Source organism: Maylandia zebra, linkage group LG10, assembly GCF_041146795.1.
Source record: "Maylandia zebra isolate NMK-2024a linkage group LG10, Mzebra_GT3a, whole genome shotgun sequence".
Taxonomy (NCBI): domain Eukaryota; kingdom Metazoa; phylum Chordata; class Actinopteri; order Cichliformes; family Cichlidae; genus Maylandia; species Maylandia zebra.
This window is the reverse complement of record NC_135176.1, coordinates 15,824,844-15,842,531: the sequence shown is the minus strand read 5'-3', so window position 1 is coordinate 15,842,531 and position 17,688 is coordinate 15,824,844. Positions and strand designations below refer to the sequence as shown.

General features: G+C 39.7%; 1 protein-coding gene across 1 annotated transcript; it reads left to right on the top strand.

Moving 5' to 3' along the window:
* The first annotated feature begins 1,387 nt into the window (after positions 1-1,387).
* Positions 1,388-17,602, top strand: pitpnab (phosphatidylinositol transfer protein, alpha b). Its single transcript, XM_004550011.3, has 12 exons — positions 1,388-1,619; positions 6,949-6,979; positions 10,049-10,194; positions 11,258-11,349; positions 11,950-11,957; positions 12,450-12,524; positions 12,915-12,998; positions 13,112-13,189; positions 13,733-13,843; positions 14,691-14,813; positions 15,694-15,776; positions 17,160-17,602. The coding sequence occupies exons 1-11, from the start codon at positions 1,603-1,605 to the stop codon at positions 15,739-15,741; spliced, it is 813 nt and encodes a 270-aa protein (XP_004550068.1). The 5' UTR covers positions 1,388-1,602; the 3' UTR covers positions 15,742-15,776; positions 17,160-17,602.
* Positions 17,603-17,688: the final 86 nt, after the last annotated feature.

Genomic DNA, 17,688 nt, shown 5'->3' with positions numbered 1-17,688 from the left:
TGCTTTGGGGTCCTTAGGGACTAGTAAAAGTGATAAATATATAAATACAGGCCATTTACCATAATTTAATGTTTTAAATAAGCCTTTGTGCAGAAAAGTGGCCAAACATTTCCAAACAGAGGAGTTCTGAGCAGTTTTCTCACCAGATGTTCCTAGCATACTCTCACTAAATGTTTCCCTTAACCAGGCCTGGCAGCACTGCCACCTGATACTACACTCTAGCAGATGGTTGTCACTTGACACCTCAGCTCCTCTCACCTGCACGTCACTCATATCTGGGAACTCGGTGTAAAAAAGGCGGTGGACAGACAGACAGATAGATAGATAGATAGATAGATAGATAGATAGATAGATAGATAGATAGATAGATAGATATTACAGGAGGTAAAGGCAATCCCAAGATGACACAGGAATGAGTGGATGCGGGCAGACTGTTACAGATGCGCCATAAATACAGACTCCATCGTTACATAATTTTAGACTCACACATTCGCAATCACATCCCGGTCTTCGGGATGAGGGACTGCATGGATTAGGGATCTGTAATGCCTTGCTTGAAACGTGTGGTCCGAACGCCTCCGGGGTCCTTGAGTGAATTACAGATCAGCCTGTAATTCATGTGAGTTGTCATCGAGTGGGTGTGGAAGAGGATAATCACATCAGATGCAAGGACTCTGTTGGAAAGGGTTTAGAGCTGACGCACCGTGCGTCTGTGCCAGCGGTGATCTCCGTGTCATACTCTGATGATGGTGAATAACTACGCTTCTACGTCATCGTGACAGCGATGACGCAGAGTGTTGCACACCCTTTAGAAAAACGGTTCAGGGAACCTCATTTTGCCCGAATGCCAACATGAGGGTTTTTTTTTTAACTGCTTTGGGGTCTGCTGCCTTGGTTGCTAGCACAAAACACATTTCCACCCAATAAAGTCGAATATTATTTTACTCATACATACGTAACGACTCGCACCTGGTGAATTTCCGCTGTTTGTGCAGTGCGCACTTACAGGACAGGGAGGAGAGCCGAATAAAGACAGGTGTGAGGGGTGGGGCATGTTGTCTTCTGGGGACACCAGTCAAAACCCTACTCAGAGGTCAGCGATGCTTTACTGGTTTGTGTGAATAAACTTGGCACGGGTCCCGAGTGATGTTTGTTAATAATATTTGTTGAAAAAGTCTCTAAACGTTTAATGAGCGACGTTTTATGGCTTTTAGACCGCTTAAATGACCGTGCAGCTGGTTTCCTGAGGGTTGACTTACTTTTGTGTTTTTTTTGTTTCAAACACTACCCTATAATATGTTGGTGTCTGTGAGATGTGTTCTGTGGAACCACCGCAGACCACTCCCATGACGAACCATCGCTTTCTGTGTGTTGTGTTCTCTGCACAGGCCTCGGTGCTCTGCGCGTAACAGCAACGCCGCTCCGCGGCCCCGATCAGGAAGTGAATTTGAAGAAAATAAGCGACTGTGGAGGTAGAATGACATAGGGAGCGGGAGGTGGAAGAGAAGCAAGCGGAAAAAGAAGCGACTAACAGAGGGAAGAATCGACCTGCTTTCTGGACCTGTATTGGGCTGTTATCCCGGGATATACTGCACACAAAAAATGCTTATAAAGGAATAGTAAGTAGGTGTGTGTGCAAGTGAGAGAGTGTTCGAAAAGGTAACGTGTGCGCGTTTGCCTGTCTCCCCCGTCTCCTTTCGCACCGCTGACATTGTGGCCAGTCGCCCGACCGGGAAATTGCAATAGCGCGGCCAGGGTGATGTCGAAACCCCGCACCTGCTCGGTGTCCGTGATCATTTTTCATGCATGCAACACTCTCGCCACCCTGAAGTATTCGCGGAATAAACTGAGAGGGAAATTTAGCGGCAGCTGTAGTTGCATCAGCAGCCGGCGTGGCTGTGCCCTTCACATCCTGCATCACAAGCCATCAGCTGAAATCGGGAGGCTTTCACTGTGGTGGCGAACAGAGTAATTCCCTCCGCTGTAGTGCTAAAATGACGGATGCTCGAGAGGAGCTGAGGGACAAATGGCTGGCGTAAGCCGCGTCGTGCCAGCGTCCATCCCTGTTAGCCGCTGTGGCCATGTTATTGATGCGCGGTGAAGGTGAAACGACCGATGAAGCATTCCAGCATTTGCATCTAGAGGAATGGAGACAGTGAGATGGAGAATGACCCAGGGTGGATGGTTGATTAAGGAGCAGGAGCGGTGGGAGTGGGCAGGTAGAGGAGGTGGGCGCAAAGCTTGGGGGAGAAAAGGGCAAATGGCGAGGTTTTAATGCACCAGTTAGATGTTAGAGAATTTGGCTGCTGGGCCGAAAGGATGCAATGGCACACAGTGTGGTTTTGTGGCTTGAAATGGGGAAAAAATTAAATTGACAAATTGTTTGAATGCGTTTTTGCGGGCCTCTGTGTAACTGACTGAGGCCTGCTCACTCTTAGCTGGTGGTTAAAATAAGGGCAAGGCCGATGAATGGCAGATGAACTGGGCTGATATTGTCCTTCAAATGGAGAAAATCCTGCACGTTTTAATCATCATTGTCACACAGACAGAATGTTGTTCCTTTATTTCTTTGCTGGTGTCAGTGTGCAGTGTGTATATTAGGTTTTTTGTTCCAGGAAGCTGATGTTCACCTGTTTAAAAAAAAAAAGACACAAAAAAGAACGATGTGTGCTTCCTTTAGGTGTTCTGTGTTTTAGTAGTTTCAATGATATGCATCGCCTTTTAAATAAAAAAAAAAATCCAAATACATTTGGGCTTTTTTCACATTTTTTATTATAAGCATGTTTGTTGCAATTTTGTGGCAAGGTCAAACCTGAACTGTGTGGCAGAAATATCTAAAAAAAAAAAAATTCTGATCAGAGTCTCTCTGTCACTGTTATTGTCTTGATTTGCCATCACATCCTCTACATTTAATCAATAAATGGCCCAGCACAAAAAGCACAGGATCAGAGTGATGGCATCCTAAAGATCTGAAGTGATTAGGGAGACTCTGGGCCTCAACAGCCAGCCTGGAAATTAATTAAATCAGTCACGATTAAATTCTAAATGTATTTACGCACTGTCAACACTCAAAGATGCTTGTACACGCACATCCACACACAGAGTTACGCACGCCAAGATACCATCATGAGGGTCAGGAGAAAAAGAACAGATCCATGTCCAGTTTCTGTAGTGCTCCTCACCTGAACCACTGACCTACATCACTCATGATCCACTTTTCTTCAGCTTAAGCACTTTGGCAGGTGTACATGCATGTAGCACCTGCTTTAGATTTTAAAAACCTGATTTTTTTTTTTTTTAATAAAAACCTGATTTGATCAAAGGAATAGAAGCAGGAAAAAGAGGAAGACGGAGGGAAAATAGATAAAGAGGAAAAGAAGAAAAGACGAGCAATGCAGGATGGGTGTTTGTTTTCTAAAGCAACAAAGTGACACCTGATCTTCCTGTCAAGACCATTAGACCAAGGAGACTTGCAGAGAGTAAGAGAAATATACAATCACCGGCCATTTTGTTAGGTACACATTGCTAGTACCAGGCTGGACTCCCTTTTTGCTGTTAGATCAAGGTGCTAGAAAATTTTCTCAGATATTTGGTCCAAATGGGCAAGCTAGCATCTAGGGAAAATTGATACATTAGAGTATCAATTATAGATATCAACAGATATGTGACCTTCTATTATTGATCACACCTAATTGCTGTATTGTCAGAATCAAATTGAATTTAGTTGCCAACTTGTCTCCATTCAATCTTTGACTGGTAGCAGACTGACTCCATCTTATGGTCGGTTTTAGTGACAGCGTTGATGTGCTTGACAGTCTCATTTTGCAGAAAAACATAACTGAAGAGAGATAAGCTTATCTTACTGGATAAAACAAATGTTGACAAGGTTTAACTTTGAGGACATAATTTGCATTTAAAAAGGTGACAAATCATGGCATATGTTATTGGGATACTCAGCGTATGACAAAATGTTAAAAATCACAGTTATATCTTGTTGCAAGTGAAGTATTATGACAATATTGTACTATGGGGTGTCTGGTGAGTCCAGCCTGTAATAGCATCATAGAGTTGCTGGAGATTTGTCAGATGGTCAGGTTGGCTGTGGTGTTTGAATAATGTTCAGATTGTATTCAAATGTGCTAATGAAACATCCCTCACAACATTACACCACTCGTTTGAAGCATTAGATGGATGGATCCATGCTATTATTTTGTTTACGCCAAATTCTGACCATCCCATCCAAATGTTGCAGCAGAAATTGAGATTCATTAGACCAGGCAACATTTTTACAAGCTTATATTGTCCAATTTTGATTAGCCTGTGTGAATTTTTCTTAATTTGAGCGGCTGTAGCCCTTTAGTATTAGACATGGTTACAAATGGTTATTTGAGTCAGTGTTGCCTTCCCATCAGCTCAAAGCAGTCTGGCCATATTCCTTTGACCTCTGGCATTACTACCCCCCCCCCCCCCACACACACACACACACACACACACACAGAGAACTGCTGCTCACTGCATTTTCTCTTTTTTTGGACTACTCTCTGTAAACCCCAGGAGATGGTAGTAGGGCAAATTCCCATTATATAGTACTTTCTGAAGTACTCGGACCAGCCCCTCTGACACTAACAACAACGCCACATTCTAACTTACTTCTTTACCTTTTAATTTGATCTTCAACAGATCGCCTTAAATGCGTCCACATGCTTAAATGCATCGATAATCGCCCTGTGCCTGGGTGATGAGATATTTGCATTAACAAACAGCTGAAAAGGTGTATCTAACAAAATGGTCAGTGAGTGTAGAAGAAGCATTATGACTACTACATTTTCTGTTTTTTACACCGACAGTTAAATTTTAATATTTGCCTTAGGCACGCAGATATTTCTTTCACCATTTAAAAAGAGATGAGCAGTAATAATTTTAATGCATCAGAAAAAAACAAAACAATGTAACTGCAACCCTTGTAAACAAAAACAGAACTTATATTGGTAAATTCAAATCTCAAATGTTGTCATTTGACATTAGGGCCAGTCCCTGCCTTCTTTGCAGCATCTGGTCTACCGGTCAGTGTTTGGCTGGGACTCAGAGCCAGATTACACTCAGTGGCGAATGGGATGTAGGATTAAGTGAATTTGGGCATACCTCACACACTCGCAGAACAATCAACAAAGCTGCATACTGTACATGTGCATTCTGTGGTCTGGGATGCAGGAGGCGGTGCAGCATGTTTAAGCTGCTGCTTTATTGTGTGCAATGTAACAGAGCCCAGATGTTGTGTGTGTGTGTGCTTGCATGTTTGTGCAGAATGAGTTTTTGCTAAGATGCTGAATTCTGAATGTGTGTGGGCATCTGTGTAACTGTTAGCGTTGATGGACTGTAAAGTTTTATTTCTCCATACACATCGATGTGCCAGAGTTCTCTAATTGTGACTTTATTCATTATTCTTCATTGTACGCGATCTTTTTAAAAAAAAATCAATATAAAATCCAAGAATGGGGTTATTTAATCAAAACAACAGTGCAAAGTTACATGTTGATTAATAAATTAGCATAAAACTATGAACTCATTAATAGATTACTATAATAAAAATAGTAGATTTTTCAGTATAATATTTGTATGTATACAAATATTATTGTAGCTTGTATAATGCAACATGCTATCTCAGCACTCCTAGTTGGATGTCTTATCATTATTTTTTAATGTGTCATTTTATCAATATGAGTGAAATGCAGATTTTGCAGGACAAGTTTGTTGGTGATGTGTGTATGTGGCCGTGTGTTGGGCTTCTGCATTTCCCCAGTGCTTGTTTTAAAACACAGTGATACAACAGAAAAAAATTAGACACAGCAGTTATTGGAAAAGGCAAAACAAAAACAGCAGATGAACCAACAAATGCTGCTTGTATGAGAGAAATCTGATGTCTGTTTATGTGAATTCAAGTGAATTTGACTGTTTTCGTTCACATAGCCCATATAAACATTCGGGGATTTATTTGTAACTAAGCAACAGCAAAAAGATCATGCCTTCTTTTTTTTAATGGTTCAGTGATACGAGGGTCACATTTAAATACATGAAATTTATACTAAATGGGACTTTTAATATTTTATTTTTTTCCAAATGTCTCATATCCATCCACACAAGGATAGATTTGTTAGATTTGTCATTTACTTCATCTTAAAGAATAACTTCTGAACAACTTGTGTTATACGATGAATTGAAGTTTAGCTGCTGTCACATACTTTGTATAGTTCAGTACTGCACATCCAGATAAAGACTATTATCCTTTGCTCACACGGCACAGCAAAAAGGGTGTGTATATGAGAAAAATTGGTATTCCAATAAATATTAAGTTGAATAGTTAAACATGGCTTCTCATGTTGTCAGCTTGACATTTTCACAGAGGAAGTTCATTTCCCGCCAAAGGCACAAGAAAACACCTTTCTGGGGATTTGTACTCAGACAAGTTCAGTGTGCTTTACAAGGGCAGTTAAAAAAAACTCAACAGAGATTCTGAGAAACTTGAATTGTTCCAATGTAGCATGAAAACAGCAAAAGATCTGACTTCACAATAGCAAAATTGTCCATTTCCTATGAGAAAACCCTATGAGGAAACCTGTGGTGACAGTGGGGAGGAAGAACTCACTTTTAAAAGAATGAGCCCAAGTCTCCAACATGCCCCTGAGTCTGTCAGGGGCATGTTGGAGACTTAAGCTTCAACTGTTACATCACAACCAAAAACATTTTGAGTTTTTAGCGCATTAAAAGAAGCATCTTAAACAGTTTAAACAGAATCATCTGGATTTTCATGTCTTTTTTTGTTCATCATATTTGGTGTGAATGGAACTGTGCTGCATGTCTGCCCATTGTTCAGTATACATTACAAGCACGAGTTCAGGAGTTTTAGTGTAACATTTTGAGTAATTTCACGTATTCTTCCCTCTTTTCCAGTCGAGTGATTCTTCCTATTTCCGTGGAAGAGGTAAGTGCTATCTCAGTATATTTCAATGTGTGTAAGTGTCTCTGTGTGTTAGCGAGATTTGCTCAAGGCTCAGCCTATGTTATCTGATTTTTTTTTTTTTTTTTTAGCTCTGTTTCCTCAGAAGCTGTGTCAGTAAAGCTCCTCTTCTTTGGATTGTTTTGTGTGTTTACATTTTTGATGCCCACATGTTCTAACACATTTTTCATATATCCACACACATCCAGCCTGCATAGGAAAATCCAGCTTAAGAGAATCTCTTATCTTAGATAGACCATTGAATCCACACAGTATTTCACTGTCCTTACACTCTGTGTCTGTGTCCATCTGTCGTGTCTTGTCATCACTTCCATTGCAGTCTGCCTGTCTATTCAGGCCTGCATTGTAAATGAGTCACCTGAAACTGCTTCCATGACATCACGCTTACCCCCCACCTCCTTTTTCCTCTGCCTTTATATTTTTGGAAAATTAAAGCAGTCTAATCTACTTTTGCTAGAGACCTATGACTAATACTGCGCATTTATTACAAAATATTTAAATACATTTAAATCACTTAATCTTACTGTAGCTTAAAGCATCGGTGTGAAGCACCAGTGCGTGCTCAGACGCTGCAGTGTGCCACATAAACGCCAGATCAGTCACAGGAATTCAAGAATTCAAATCGGAGACTTGACCAAATCATACTGTTTCATATTTTTGTTTAAAATCAAAACCACGAAGCAGTGGAATGAGAAATAAGTAATGCTGATTTCCTCCGAAGGCGTTTTCAGATTTAAATGTTTCTTCTCTTAACTGTGTCTGTTTGTAGACATTATCTTATTATCTCCAATTATATCTCTTAATAATCAGGCAGATTTCCTCTAAAGCACAAGAAGTGGACACTGTGTCACAAGCAGATGCTGAAAAAGTACTGAAAAGGAAATATTTGAGTTAAATGTGACAAACCTAATCCTAAAGACAGTTAACCAACTGAATCACATCCCTCGAGCATGTCTGTTTCCTTCTCTAAATTCAGACTCTCTGAAACAGCAGTCTTCAGTTATTTGCCATTTCACTGAGTGAAACAGTGTTTTTTTTTTTCAGTGAGACTACTGACTGTCAGAGCCTGGTGGTGGTAAAACCTCCCTGAAGAGTTTTGCTGAAATTGAATTTCCTGTCTGCTAACTTCTTGCCAAGGGCCACCGTTTAAGATAAAGCTTATCAGTACTTTATTTGCATGAAAAGTAGAAAGTTCTGGCGTAACTGGACAAAGACTGATCCCACAAGGCAAGGTCGAGTTATAATTGTCCAACGCTGTTACCCAGGAGGCTTTGCTGTTCCTGCATCCCGTTTTTTCCGTGGGTAGCTACAGTATCCATGCCTGTTCAGAGGGAACCGTCTCCAGTGTCCATTTGGCTTTCCAGTTTTTTTGGTTTGTTTGTTTTTTTCTCAGCAGATGTGTCTAGTCATTGAATAAACTCTAAGAAGCAATCATGGTCACACTCACTGCTTATTTAGAAAATGTAATAGTTTGCATATTTCAAGAAGGTCAATTAAACCTCTGTGGCTCATTTCATCTTTTTTTTTTATTGCGGCTGCTGTTGCAGAGTAATCCTTTTTTTCCAGATGAACAAAACCAACTTTCTGAAATCTAAAACATCTGGCAGTCACAACTCATCACTATGTTTTTGCACTGAACAGAGTGATCTGTGGGTACCTAAAGATGAATCCACCCCCACATGCTGGTCTTGTTACACTCAGCAGAACTAGTGCTGCGAGATGAACCAAACTTATCTTTAAACATTTGGCTTCCATTCACCATCCCCATTCATTTCATAGCTCCTGCTCTAATTATACGAGGTATCTAAAATTACTACCTAAGTCATGACTTGCCTAAGGCCTCTCACTGGACTACCAACACCAAATTTCAGAGAAGGCTCATCTTTGAGCTACAAAATGTACCGAAGACAGACAAATCATTTGATAAGGGAGAAAACTGAAAGTTGTTGACTACATAAAAATGTAATATAAAGTGCAATGTTTTAATGTTAAAAAGTCAATTTACTAAATTTACTATTTACTAGCTTTAGAGCCAGGCAGAGGCAGGAATTTTGCTGTTGATTTACTGTACACCAACATTCACTGCCTGAAAGTGAAGTGAGATCTTGTCTACCATGCTCACTTAAGGTTCATGGAGTGACAGGAGAGCATTAGATTACCACTTGACTCCATCGTGAGATGTTCTGTCAAGCTTAGTTATTTCTGTGCCCTATAAATGTATGTATATGTATACAAACGTGCCGTGGCGGGCGCAGCATATTTCTTCAGCCTAAGCATGAGTTTTTGTTGAGATTACCGCAGATTGTCAAATCCTCTTTGTTTCCTGCTTGCCAGGTTTTGCTGACCGCAAGAGAAACTTGCATTGTGTGTAAACACATAATCAGCGTTTTCATCATTTGAATTTAGTGAATGACACAGAAGTGCAGGAAGTCATACCTGGCAACGTCTGAATACAAAGAATAACTTTTATATGTCTCCTGTTAAAAGGTCAGAATACATAATAAATCAACTTGTCCCATCGTTGCGATGTTGTAAGCGTGTCTGCGTTCTGGTCCAGCTTTGTGCAGAGGTTATATGTGGATTAGAGGTGATTAAAAAATGAAAGAGCCATTGTCCTGTGCTTAAACAATCACATGCATACTTGGGATCAGGGAGAGGGGGGTGAGATGAAGACAGAGGCGTGAGACTGAGAAGTCGTGAAAGAGAAAAACAGTCGGGTGCGACATAAAAGTAGACAGGATGAAAATAAAATGTGGAGAGCAAGCATAAGTATATGGGAGATTATGAGAATTCAGGAAGAAGGAGAGGAATATGGAGCAATCAAGGAAAAGAGCCAAAGAAAAAGATGAAATGCACATGAAAAAATATACCTGTGTTTCACTGCGAAAGCGCTCTCATCTGGGTAATAATACATTGTAACTTCAGCATGTGTTCTTTTAAGGTAGACTTGAGAGGAAGTAGCTTTTTATTTGTCCCTTTAAGCCATGTTTTTACATCAATCCAACTATTTTTATATATTTTTGTTTTTTCCAGTACCAGGTTGGCCAGCTGTACTCTGTGGCTGAGGCCAGTAAGAATGAGACGGGTGGAGGAGAAGGAGTGGAGGTGCTAAAAAATGAACCCTATGAGAAAGATGGAGAGAAGGGACAGTACACACACAAAATATACCATTTGCAGAGGTAAGTATTTGTACAACAGGTTTGCAGTGTCAGACGATGCAGAAGAAGAATCTTGCATTCGATTCATTCATTTTTCTATTTCATATATTTGTACGTCTATTATCCCGTTACTTCAAAGTCTTAATTATATTTACTTCAGCTTCATTATATAAAGCAGCAGTTAACAACAAGGACACCATCAAGAGCCCTAATAATCTGATGATACCCTATGAGCAAACTCTTGGTGACAGTGGAGAGGAAAAATTCCCTTTTAGAAGGAAGAGCTGTCTGGCAGAACCAGACTTAGGGATCGATTGGAGGGGAAAGAGAGTGCATAAAATAGTAACACAGCATAGCATGCAAACTGGCAAATAAACACTTGGGCAGTGGAGACATAATCAGTCAATTATAGCAACACTTAGCACTTCCCACCCCAGAGAATATTTCTCGTGAATCCCAAGTGGGAGCTGGTTTCACAGGAGAGAAGCCTGATAGCTGAAGGCTCTGCTTCTTATTCTACCATAGTAAGCCTGCACTCTGACAGTGGGATGCTTTACTGGGATAATGTTTTACTATGAGGTCTTTAACATTTGGCATGATCATTCGGAACTTAGTTTGTTTAGAAGGAGAAATTTGATCTCTCATTCCAGTCCATGTTAGCACTGTCACTGCAGTGTTTTGGATCAGCTGAAGGCTTTCCAAGAAGCTTTTAGGAAAACCTGATAGTAAGGTTGGGGTTCTGGACTGTTTGTTAACCTACAAAGATCTAAATATGCTGATAGCACACTGATGCATGTAAATAAGCTACCAGAAGCAACCACATGTAGTTTCTGCCTATCAAGGTTTTAGTGCTTTTGTTGCTTTAGATCTTTATAGTGGACATTCATATGTATTATAGCTATTCATGTTTATATTGCAAAGCTAAATCTAAAGCTTAATATAAAGGACTTGGTCAGGTAAAGGAAGGTTTTGCTGTGATGCTTAAGACCTCCAATATGAGAACTTATAATGAAGTTAAATAACTGAAATAAAAATGCTTTAAAATTAACTAGGCTTGTTTTCTCTTCACTCCTCTGCCCTGCAGTAAAGTGCCATCATTCGTCAGAATGTTGGCTCCAGCTTCAGCTCTCAATATCCACGAGAAAGCCTGGAACGCGTACCCATACTGTCGCACAGGTACGACACACATACACGCAGAGACACTTTATACCAGCACACAAAATGCTTAATCTCTGTGCTTTTGGTAATATTCATCACATAAAATACAGATTTGATTTGTGACATTTATCAGAATCACGTGTTTTTGTAGCTCAGGGATGCCTCGCTCAGTGGATTTTATTTGTGAAAGAAATATACCTTTTTTTTTGTTTAATAGGGGTTTAAGATAACTGATTTAAATAATGGCGCACACTCTTGCTAACTGTGTGTCTCTGGGTCTTTGTCACCTTGAAAGAGTAGCTGAATAATTTACTGTATGCCCAGAGAGAAGAGCCGTGCAATCACTCGAGCCTTTCAGGCTGAGATCACACACAGCCTGCCAGTTGCCAGACAGCCATCTGTCACACAAACACACAGAACAGGCAAAGGCACAACCTGTACCTACACACACACACACTGACAACTGGTGTTTAACAATTCCTCGTGACATCTGTACATTGTCCAATACTGTTAATGCGTATTGGTAGTGTTTCGTAGTGTTTTCAAATGTTCCTCAACTCAACTATTCTTGTGTTTCTCTCTGTCTGCTCCTGCGCTGTCTGCCATCGGGCTCTGCAGTCATCACTGTAAGTATGCGTGTTTACTTTGGAAATCGTGTGCGTTGACACAAAAGACACCTCAAACCTTGATGCTGAGAGAGAGAGAGCGAGTTAACCTGAAAGTTGAGAAAGACATGTGATCTATTTCAGTGGTGAAGCAGCAGGCGTAGTCAGACACCATTACTTTGTGTGTGCTTCATGTATTACTCAAGCTATGGGGACCTAAATCTGTTCACACAATATGGAGATGTGTTCTTCTATTGGGGCGGGGGGCTCCCTATTACAGAAATCATTAAAAACTTTGATGAGGACATTTTTGTTAAGGTTAAGTTTAGAAATGTTTAATTATGATTAAGGTGATTAGGGTTACAGTAAGTTAATGTAATGTCCTCTTAAGTCCTGGATACACAGCTGTATGCGCTGGTGTGTGTGTGTATGAGAACAGGAGTTAGGTGATATTTTAAGATCCTTTGCTTACTCTTCCTGTTTCACTCAATTTTACTTGTGTTTTCTCTGCAGAATGAGTATATGAAAGATAACTTCTTGATCAAGATTGAGACATGGCACAAACCTGACATGGGACACCTTGAAAATGTAATTATTAATGGCAATAATGACCTTTGGTGCTACATGCAGCAAGTTGAATGTCCATATTTTGAGTGGAAACAATGCAGATGGCACAAATGTGGTTGGGTTTTTTTTTACAAAATGTTTAATTTATCGATGGTGAGGTTTATAGTCTATTTTCCTCTCCTTGTGGTTGTGTTTTCTGTTGTTTAGTGGTTTCCTAATCAAAATCTGCTTCATAATTCTTATTTGAAATCCAAATTGCATCCCCCTTTTGTAGGTGCTCATATTTACTGGGACAGTGCTACTATACATGCATAAATGTAAATGTTATGTTATTAAAAAGCTATTTTATTGCCTGGAGAAACTTGCCTTCAGACACAGTATCTAGTTTTGTTCTCTCTGTCTCTGTTTCAGGTACACGGTTTGGATGCCGAAACCTGGAAGAAAGTGGATGTAGTCTATATTGATATTGCAGACAGAAGCCAAGTGGAACCAAAGGTGAAAACATCACCTTAAAATCAATGAGACCATCACAGCATCTAGCTTTCATACTTACGTGTCACCTTATACATATTGTTTATTGTTGGGGGGCTTTTGCCATTTTTCTTCAGGATTACAAGCCTGAAGAAGATCCTTGCAAGTTCAAGTCAGTGAAGACAGGACGAGGACCTCTAGGACCAGACTGGAAGGTGCAGCTTTTTTGTTGTAAACATCTCAGTAGGCAGAGGCACATTTTTCAACCACTTTAATGTTAATCACTGATGTACAAAATACAAAATATATTTGCACTGATACTTGTTGCTTAGCAACTATGATGTTTAGCCAGTGATGCCTGATCTGTGCAGAACAAAATTTGGTCATATGCAGCAATATAATGTAGCCACAGCTGCTTCTAAGGACATTAGGGTCCTGTCTTTTATCAGTTTTTCCTGAGTGGTTTTATTTAGTTGAATGGTTTTAGAAGCCAGCCCTTATTTACAGTTAGTATATATTATAGTGGATTTTTTAATCAATACTTTTAGTTTTAGAGCCTTTTTATTATTGTCAAAGGGTGTTGGAGAAAATCAGGAGAAGTGATGACCTCTGGATTTCTAAAACATTATTTATAGCCCTCAGTGTATCTTTATTGATTAAATATTAGTTGAATAGAGGCAAAGGTCCAGACATACAGATGTGTTATGCCTGAGGAACATTTGGTAACGTAAAAAAAGAATGTGTTTATGTACTTGCAGAAGGAACTGCCTAACAAGAAAGACTGCCCACACATGTGTGCCTACAAGCTGGTCACTGTCAAATTCAAGTGGTGGGGCCTGCAAAATAAAGTGGAGAATTTCATTCAAAAGGTTTGTTGAGAGGTTTTTTGTTTTATTTGCTTTTTACCTTATTATCATTTTGACACAACCAGGAAGCTACAGGTGATGGCCTGCTACTGAGGAGGGTTTATTGATAAAAAAGTCATTTACATTGTTTATCCTGCGGGACATATCCTTTTTTTCCTTCCTTGACAATATCTGTTAATGGCTGTTGCACCACGGTGTGTTATCCTTTGCACACATACAGTAAATCCTGACCGCTTGAGGTAGTAATGGAAAAAGGCACCACTCACTATCATGTCTTGACGCATGCTCATTCATCCAGGTAAATAAATACCAAAAGACTGATTCTGTTCACCTTGATGAAGCCTTTTTAGTGGGAGGAATGGTACTCCGTGAATTGTACTTATGGCCATTGATCCATGGTCATTGATCAGTGGAATTTGATCAGTGGTTGTCTGTGAAGGTTCTCAGTCAGAAGGTTGATCAGTGGTTGTTGATCAATGGTCATTACAATTTGCTTATTAATGATCAAGAAACTGACCTCACAGCCCATTGTTCCTTCAGTGGTGCTGGTTTCAGTCGTTATGCAAATGTACTGTTTATAAGATCAGGGAAACCTGCAGTCAGCTCAGACTGAAGAAGTCACTTGAATGAGTGATGAAATGTTTCTCCCAATGAAAACTCTACATCCAGATGAACAGAATCAACCTTTTGGGACTAACTATCATGTTCCACATGTAAGCTGCCAGGCTCTCCGCGATAAACGGGGTAAAAGATTGGAAACAGGATGAAATTACACATCTCTTACGTTAAGAAATCCAGCTCCTTTAACTAATCCATAACTTTTCTCTTTATTGTTTCTGTTGTCTCACAGCAAGAGAAGCGTTTGTTCACTAATTTTCACCGCCAGCTGTTCTGCTGGATTGACAAATGGATTGAACTGAACATGGAAGACATACGTCGCATGGAGGAGCAGACACGTAGGGAGCTGGATGAGGTAAGCCAGGCAAGATTAAATTGAACTTGATACAGTGTATCTTTTAATGTTTTCTACCACATACCAACAGTTCGTTTTCCCCTATCACCTCCTGCAATTCTTCTGTGGGGACACAGAAGCGTTCTTAGGGCAGCCATGAGACATGGTCGATCTGGCGTGTTCTGGGTCTGCTGCACAGTTTTCTTCTAATTGGGAAAAGACCTTGACTGTCTCTTTTCGATGTAGAGTTCCTCTACATGTAGTCTCTCTTAGTCCCTCTCATAGGATGATCACAGACACCCCTTAAAGCAAGCTAGTTTATGCTGCTTGTGTATTATTCTTTTGACCAGGATCAACCAGTAGATATGTAGCTTTGCATCCGTCATCAAAACAACAGACCTGTACAGCACTCAGCTGTTGTACTGGTGCTGTACCAGATTTGCCTGTCATTCTGTCTCACTCATGAACAAGCCCAAGAGGTACTTGAACCCCTCCACTTAAGATGACACCTTAATCCCAATCTAGAACAGGAAACCCAATCTTTTCAGGCTGAAAACCATGACCTCAGTCTTAAAAGTGCTTATTCCCTGCTATTTAACACTTAGTACAGACCAGGTCAAGGCCATGCCACAGTTTGATGAAGCCAACACCATGTAAACACCTTGTTATAAGTAAGGCTATGATTGTAGTCCTTTGCAGACACACACACAGACAGCTGTGGAGCAGACAGACATACTTTATTATACTACTTCTGTCTGCTTGGAAGATGCAGTTCTTTCATATGCAGCAGCTCAACTTCTGCGTATTTCACACACATATTTCGTTGCCTTGAAATGTTGTGATTACTAGACACTAAAGCAAACAATTAAAAATTTATTGTGTGATTTTTCTCTTTTGTCAGATGAGAGTGAAGGACCCTGTGAAAGGGATGGTCGCTCTAGAGGACTGAGGCTGTATTGGACCGTGAATGCTGCTGCTCATCAGGTGAAGTTATTTTTGTCCTTTGTGTGATTGTAAATTAGTGCCATGACATGTTAATTGGAATACTGAATTTTTTTCCCCAGTCTAGCTGCTCATTGTAATTTCCCAAATCCAAGGTGATGTGTTCAAATTGTTTGCGTTGTTTGACCAGAAACCTCAGTGTTTTTTTTCTTCCGTAGTTAAGAAATTAATCAATTAGCAAAACCTTTGTCTTGTTTTAAGCTAAACCTTAGTGTCCAAGAGCCCTTTAAATGATCTCAGATATCAGTTACAGTGTATAAGTAACAAGAAATTGCAGCCAGTGAATGAAGTTATATGGTTATTAGGGATCACAAATGTTGGATTATTGAATCTAAAACAGCAGAATGTGACCTTAATAAGTTGCCAATTAACACATTTAACAGGCTTTTTTGTTGCTAAATTCTTCACTCTGATTATCGGCTAGTTCACATGCATGTTGTTGCTGGAAATGAGGTTCACAAGAGCAGGCACGCTTGAATTCTGAGTACATTTGAGAAAAGCATCCAACTAAATTTACATATATATTTAGTTACATGCTAACTAAATAGTATGCTTTTAGCATGCCACTAACTGCATGCAATTTATTTTAGCATGCAATAAACAATAAAGCAGAGGTGTGGACTCCAGTCACATGACTTGGACTTGAGTCAGACTCGAGTCATTACTTTTATGACTTTAGACTTGACTTGAAAAAATGTTCTAAGACTTGTGACTTGACTTGGACTTTTACACCAGTGACCTGGGACTTGAATTGGACTTGAGCCGGTTTACTTGAAAAGGCTTGATATTTCACCCCAAATCTAAAATTTAACACGCATATTATGTAGAAAGTGTGCGCCATTAATTCAGTTCATTCATTCATTTATTCAAACCACACTCCATACGTATGTGTGCATGAGCTGTAGCACAGCCAATCAAATTAACCAGATTTTTTTTAAGAAGGAAAAAAAAACGCTCAAAAATGCTGCAAGGAGTTATTTTTTTTCAGGTACATAAATTATGAAGTAGTCAACACAAAACCGAAATGCAATATGCAAAACATGCAAGAAGAGAATCACAGAATCACAGACAGAGATGGAACAACTTCTTTTCTTTTTTAAAGACTCAAAAGGACTTGAAATTCAAAGTTTCAGACTTGTGACTTTACTCGGACTTTTACACCAGTGACTTGAGACTTGACTCTGACTTGCCTGACATTACTTGAGACTTGACTTGTGACTTGAGGATAAAGACTTGAGACTTACTTGAGACTTGCAAAACAATGACTTGGTCCCACCTCTGCAATAAAGGAAATTAATTGTTTTTTAGGCAATTAAAAAAAGCAGACAATGTAAGTGATGACTGTCTTTCTGTCTTCTCTTTTAGATCAGAATATCCAGACACCAGCGGATTCACATCCTCCTTTTGTCTCAACTGACGCAACATCCGACCGGCCGGTCCAAAGCCCACCTCTTGCAGTCCAATTTGGTTTCAGGGACCTGGACCCAGTAAACTTCCAGTTTTCAGCTGATGTTCTCCGTCCTTCCCTCCTCTCACACTCATCTGTACTTTTGGTTTCTTTTTTTGATCTAGTGTCCCCATGTTAATTGCTCTGAGGCCTCCAGTAGCAAAATTATAGATCTTGTCAGTCAGTCCTCTCTTTCTGTCTAAATTGTTCTAAACTACAGAGAATAGTGTCATTTATCTCTGCAATTTAGGATTTATTTCTATTTAGGATATCCCAGTAGTGTATATATAAAGTATATCGGAGAGTTGAATAATTGTACTGAAGTACATATATATGTGTATATACATATATATATATATATATATATATATATATATTAAAAAAAAACAAGATTTTTAAAATGATTCAGTACATTTTCTGAGTGGATGTTTATTTTTTTCCAGATCA